General features: G+C 50.9%; 1 protein-coding gene across 1 annotated transcript; it reads left to right on the top strand.

The window, feature by feature from the left end:
* Positions 1–2,149: 2,149 nt before the first annotated feature.
* On the top strand, positions 2,150–6,389 carry LOC122913404 (zinc finger and SCAN domain-containing protein 5B-like). Its single transcript, XM_044260147.1, has 4 exons — positions 2,150–2,533; positions 4,305–4,511; positions 5,237–5,387; positions 5,665–6,389. The coding sequence occupies exons 1-4, from the start codon at positions 2,150–2,152 to the stop codon at positions 6,387–6,389; spliced, it is 1,467 nt and encodes a 488-aa protein (XP_044116082.1).
* Positions 6,390–6,635: the final 246 nt, after the last annotated feature.

Here is a 6,635-nt window from a genome sequence, read left to right as displayed (position 1 = left end):
GCCCAGTGTCCCAAGGTGCCAGGGGAGTAGGGCAAGTCACCCTTGGTTGAGAATCATGGCTCCAAATGTTGGTCACGCCATTGTGTAAAGACGTGCCAGGCATGTCCTCTCGGCATCCTCATATTTTGCCCTCAGACAGGGTAAGAGGTGTGTTTTCTCGTCCCGTGTTATGGAGAAGGATGATGGTCTCCCGAGAACTAGTGGACTTGCCTAACAGCTCATTAAAGCTACAACATGGGATCAAATCAGCGCTGAGCTGATCAGGCTTCCCCAAGGAGCTGAAGTGGGGAAAAAGGTTGACTATTGCGGGTTTTAGGCAAATGTGTAGAATTCGCCTTGAATTCTTTTTTTTTTTTTAAGACTTTATTCATTTTATTTGACAGATAGAGATCACAAGTAGACAGAGAGGCAGGCAGAGAGAGAGAGGGAAGCAGGCTCCCTGCTGAGCAGAGAGCCCAACGCGGGACTCGATCCCAGGACCCTGGGATCATGACCTGAGCTGAAGGCAGAGGCTTTAACCCACTGAGCCACCCAGGCGCCCCACGCCTTGAGTTCTGGGTGGTACATGCTTCTCCTGAGGTTTCTGAATGCCCCACACCGTTGCTTAAAAATACATCGCTGGGTGTTTGCCGTCCACGGGGTAAAAATCAAACCTCTGAGTATGGACCTTTTTTTTTTTTTATCAACCTACTAGCCCAGCCATGATTAAAGCCCCTCTCTTGGGGCTCCTGGGTGGCTCAGTGGGTTAAAGCCTCTGCCTTTGGCTCAGGTCATGATTCCAGGGTCCTGGGATTGAGCCCCGCATCAGGCTCTCCTCACGGCTGGGAGCCTGCTTCCTCCTCTCTCTCTGCCTACTTGTGATCTCTATCTGGCAACTAAATAAAATCTTTTAAAAAAAAAAGCCCCTCTCTCTACCTGGGGACCGCGTGGCTCTCAGTGCCCTGCCGTGTACCCCCAGTCTTCCACCCAGTCCTCAGGTTGACCCTTGGCCTTTGAAAATTTCAAAGAGCATTGGATTTTTAATCCATTTTCTTGGATGAGATTAAGTGTTTAACCCATAGAGAGGGAGAAGAGATTAACAGATCCCCTGGGGGTGGGCGTGGCCAGGGAAGGGGGAGGGACAGAGTTTCCTTTGGGCACGGGATGAGTGAGTTCTGGAACCAGACACAGATGAATGTTGTAAAGCATTGCAAATGTGACAGCGCTGCAAACTTGTGCTTTTTAAAAGAGTTGAAGTGGTGAGTTTTGTGTTGTGTATATCTCACGACAGTAAGGAATATTTGTTAATCCTGTTAGGGTTCTTTCGAATCCCCTTCCTGGAACAAAGCAATATCCAGGGACCAACAAGGAAATGTGTCGGGGCACGATCTTAGATCAATACTTCCGATGTCCCCATACCACATGAAATTCTCAGGTTGTAAATATTTTTCTGTATTCTGCAGAATTTTAACTAATACAGTTTTGCCATGTAGGTTGTCCTGGTGGAAAGACAGAAAGACTGACATTGTTAAAATTCAATTATAGGAGGGTTTTTTTTTTTTTAAAGATTTTATTTATTTATTTGACAGAGAAAGATCACAAGTAGGCAGAGGCAGGCAGAGAGAGGGGGAAGCAGGCTCCCTGCTGAGCAGAGAGCACGATGGGGCTGGATCCCAGGACCCTGAGATCATGACCTGACCCAAAGGCTGAGGCTTAAACCACCAAGCCACCCAGGCGCCCCTTAATTATAGGAGTTTTACACGTAGTTATATATAATTTATAGTCAAGGATGATTTGTTTCAACTTACAGATGAGAAAACTGAGCCCACTTCTGTACGTTTAGAGCTCAGAATCTAGGGGCCCTTCAGACATGTGAACCACCTTTTACTATAAATGTGAACATTGGAAAAATAATAGTGGGGTTACTTTTCACGGTATTAAATACTGGATGAGTGGGGGACGGTGTTAGTGTTGGGGTGAAGGGTTTAGAGGGAAGGGGGTGGTAAGAGGTTAAACCAATCTGGTTCCTCCCCCACCCCCCCACAGACTTCTGAATGAACGGCGCGTCTGTTGCTGAAGAAAACTGGAGTCAATCCCTTTAGGTGGCTCTTAATTAGGCACCAGCTTCGAGAAAGTCGGCAGAGTCATACCGGAAAGTTCTCCAGTCGATATGGCTACAGACCAGAACTTCTCAGGGGGTCAGGAGAAACCCCAAGGCAGCCCGGAGACAGAGCTGCCACGGTCTGCTCTGTTGCAAGGAGCCCTCGACGGGACGCGAGACAGCGACTGTGAGACATGGCACCTGAGCTTCAGGGCTTTCACTGGCTCGGAGACGTCAGACCCCCTTGAGGACCTGAGGAGCCTTGGTGAGCTCTGCTACCTGTGGCTGCGGCCAGACCTTCACACCAAGGAGCAGATCCTGGACGCGCTGGTGCTGGAGCAGTTCCTGATCTCCATGCCCCCGGAGCTTCAGGTCCTAGTCAAGGAAAGTGGTGTGCGGAGCTGCGAGGACTTGAGGGACCTGCTGAGAAGCAACAAGACCCCCAAGACATGGGTGAGCAGGGCCTTCCTGATGGGAAGGGGGAGCTGGTGTGGGAGCTGCAGGTGCCCTTGGACTGGAGAGGACATGGGGGCTTTCTTTCTTTTTTTTTTTCCAATTTATTTATTTTCAGAAAAACAGTATTCATTATTTTTTCACCACACCCAGTGCTCCATGCAAGCTGTGCCCTCTATAATACCCACCACCTGGTACCCCAACCTCCCACCCCCCCGTCACTTCAAACCCCTCAGATTGTTTTTCAGAGTCCATAGTCTGACATGGGGGCTTTCTTGGTCAGGGGTTCCCACTGGGAAGACGGTTTGCCCCTCAGGAGACCCTCGGCAGTGTCTAGAGACATTTCCAGCTGTCACGACAGGGAGGAGAGGGAGGTCACTGGCATTTGATCGGTTTCAGGAGTCTACGAACTTTACTGTCACTCACCCTGCCCGACCTCTGGTGGGGACAGCTGCCTAAGGGGCATTCCAGGGGCTCCAGGAGGAAGGAGCTGGAAACCAGTTCAGTCCATTACGTTTGCAATTCTTTTTTTTTTTTAAAGATTTTATTTATTTATTTATTTGACAGAGAGAGATCACAAGTAGGCAGAGAGGCAGGCAGAGAGAGAGAGAGGAGGAAGCAGGCTCCCCGCTGAGCGGAGAGCCGACGTGGGACTCGATCCCAGGACCCTGAGATCATGACCCGAGCTGAAGGCAGCGGCTTAACCCACTGAGCCACCCAGGCGCCCCACGTTTGCAATTCTTGACATTGCCAGAGACCCTCTTAAAAGTGGTCCTACTTGGGTGAAGTACCTAATGAGCTATGTTGCCACGGTAACTAGAGTCCTGGCATGACCCTGAGGAAGGAAGGGGGCTGGGACAGCAGGCTTTCGACTCCATGAGGGTCTCTCAAATCTACTAGTGATACTGAGATGGACCAACCTTGGGGCTTTCCTGGGCATCGTAGTGTTAACGCCATCCTTAATGTCAACGGCAGCCACCCCCAGTTGGGAAAGTCAAAAACAAAAAATCTCTGGTGGTTGCCGGATATCCCTCCAGCTCACAGGTAAGACTCTCCAGACCAGGTTAAGACCTTACATGGGAACATTTTCCATCGTGGTGGTTGGCGTGCACCTGTAGGCTTTGTAGAAAAAGCAAGAGTCTGAAGGATCTAGGAGGGGAATGGGACCTGGTGTAGTACCAGCCATGGGGAGATGAGCTCTGTAGGTAATCTTGTAAGTGGACAGGAGGGAGTTAGATCCAACCTGGCCGTCCTCCTTGCCCTGAGCACTGCGGGAGGTGATGAAATTCTCCAGGGGTGAGTGGAGAACGGGAATTATAAGCTTTCGACAATGTGGTGGGAAAATAGCCATGGGAACTGGAAGATGGTCATCTGGAATCACAGATAAGGGGATTCTTAAGACAGACTGAGTGAGATGTAAGCCACACATGTGACGTCTCAGCGGGGCCTGGTGTTGATTTCTCACCGTGCTCCCCCTCGAGTGCTGAAGTCAGGAGTGGATAAAGCGTGCCTTAGGATGACTCGTGAGGGCTGAGTGTTAGCTGAGGTGGTGGTTGGGACATGGGGAGGTGTTGATGTTGATTAGATATTGTGGCTAGGCCGGTGGTTGTCCAACACAAAAAGGCGGGTAAGTCCCCCACCACCTTGGGAGGCTGCCTTTGAAACCAGTAATTCCAACAAAGTGTGAGTGTGCAGTATCTTCATTGAGGGAGCCTCAAAGCTCCGTTCTGGTTCGAGTGAGTCTGATCTTGGTTGAGTCTTGCCCCCACAGACCATAGTCACCTTACAAGGACAGGAATTTCTTGTACGAAGTTCAGATGCTCAGATGGCTGGAGCGGAGGTCAGTGACATGGACCTCGTGGCGGACTTGTCCAAGAAGCCCCGATCTTCTGTGAGAGAGATACATCCAGAGGACAGCGAGAAAGTCAGCAGAGAGCTGCAGAATCTGCCAGGAGTCAACAAGCCGTCAGCTGGGCAGGTGAGTGTGAGGCCCTTCCCGATCTCGAGGCAGCAGTGGCAGAAGGTACTAGAAGTGGTGGTGGGTGTAGCTGTGGAATAACTGAGACAGTGGCAGAGCACAGAAGTGCACCCATTGTCCCATGGAATCCCCATGGATGCAGCGAGCCTGTAGACATCTCTGAGCCTCTGTGGAGAAGGAAGACTCCTCAGCCTTTGTCCCTCTGCCTAAGGGAGTGGTTCTCACCTGGAGTCGTTTTGCCTCTAGAACACTTTTGCAAATGTCCCAAGACCTTTTCAGTTGTCAGAATGCAGGTGGGGTTGGAGGATGGGATTGCATTGAGTGGGCAGAACCCAGGGATGCTGCTATGATCCCACAATGCACAGGAGAGCCCCAAACAGGGATCGTCCCACAAAATATCAGTAGTGATGAGCAGCGACACCTGGACCCAGAGCCACCTTGCTTCCCGAATTGGCCAGAGGAAGCCAGGTGACCTGAGAAGTGCTTAGAGGATTAAGCGTAAGGGCTGTGACATGTGGACATGATTTAAAGGCACGCTGGGCATGATTGATGAGAGGGAGTGATGAGTGGCCCAAAGGAAGTGTGGGCACATCCACAACACTGTCATGTTGAGAGAGTTGGTGTCTCAGATTAGGGTGATGGGCAGGATGGGGAAAACAGGGATGAGAGCTTCCCATGCCCCAAGTTAGGCACATTGGCAACTACATGTGTTTGCCTATTGCCAGGCACAGAATGTTCTCCTGCTGGAGACCATTCCTAGAAAAGGTGTGCAGGAGAATCTCAGACCCAAGGGGAACCTGAAGGAGAATCTGATGGAAGATCCGGAAGAGAGGACAATACTGAAGTTCCAAGAGCCTCAGCTTCTGGAAGGTTCTGGTGAGCCTGGAAACTGGGAATTCAGAGGAGTTAGTGACTCTTCCTCAGCTGGGAAGTGGGGGTGGGGATCCAGCACTGACATCTCTTGGGGGAAGAGAGCCTGAAATACCAATCCTTCTCCATCCCTGACTGTCCTCAGTGTCCTACGTACAACTCTATCCCAGGTCCATTGGTTGATGGGAAGTTCTCAACCCACAGCGGCCTTTGGTCCAAAGGAGGTTGGTATAATTGAAAATGCTCTTTGTTAAGTGTTGTGTGTTAATCTTTCTTTCAACAGATTCCATGAAGGCAAAGGGTGGAAAGAATCTCCAAGAAGGAGCCCGTATTACAGACGTGCAGGCCAACAGACCCTCCACCCACGTTTCAGAGAGACAAACTTCCCCTCAGAATGAGAACAGAAGAGATTCTCAGAAAAGCCCAAGAAATCCCAAAAGAAGAAAACTGGACAACACCTCTATTTCCGAAGAAGTACCTCAAGGAGGAACCCCGTATTTGGACAAAGGAGAAGTCTCAGCTCAACCTGTGCCCAGCTCGGTCCATCCTGTTGGGGGAAAAGCCACGGAACAGACACCAACGGGACAGACACCAACCGTGTGCAGCATCTGTAAGAAAGGGTTTCGTTATAAATCTCAGTTTCGCATTCACTGGAGGACACACACGGGAGAGAGGCCATTCAGATGCGATTCCTGCGCGGGGACGTTCACGCAGCCTTCGGACCTCCGCGTGCACCGGCGAATCCACACTGGGGAGAAGCCCTACTCCTGCGAGCTCTGCCACCGGACCTTCACCCACGACTCTACCCTTCGGAGCCACCGCCGGGTCCACACCAAGGAGAAGCCTTACGCATGTGCGGACTGCGGGAAAGCTTTCAGCCACAAGGGGAACCTCAACGTCCACCTTCGCACCCACTCTGGGTTGAAACCCTACACGTGTCCCGAGTGCCACGGCGCCTTTCGTCAGCTGGGAACTTTCAAACGCCACCAAAAAACCCACGTGAAGTGACTTCCTGACGATTCCGCAGACAAGGCAACTGGGTCCAAGTCCCTTCTGCCCCAAGAAGGAGGTTAAGGGTGGTTTGTCCCCAATTTTGGAAAAATGACAGGACATCTCGAGCACTTACAAGGTTTCCGGACACATAGCAGCTGTCCCGTGAACATTAATTATGAGGATCTTGGAATGATGATGTCTTCCCTATTGGTTTTCATTTTCCGTCTCATCGCGTCCCATTGTCCCATTGTCATAAGCTTT

This window comes from Neovison vison, chromosome 7 (genome assembly GCF_020171115.1).
Source record: "Neovison vison isolate M4711 chromosome 7, ASM_NN_V1, whole genome shotgun sequence".
In the NCBI taxonomy this organism is placed as follows: domain Eukaryota; kingdom Metazoa; phylum Chordata; class Mammalia; order Carnivora; family Mustelidae; genus Neogale; species Neogale vison.
This window is presented reverse-complemented; position numbering and strand designations above follow the sequence as displayed.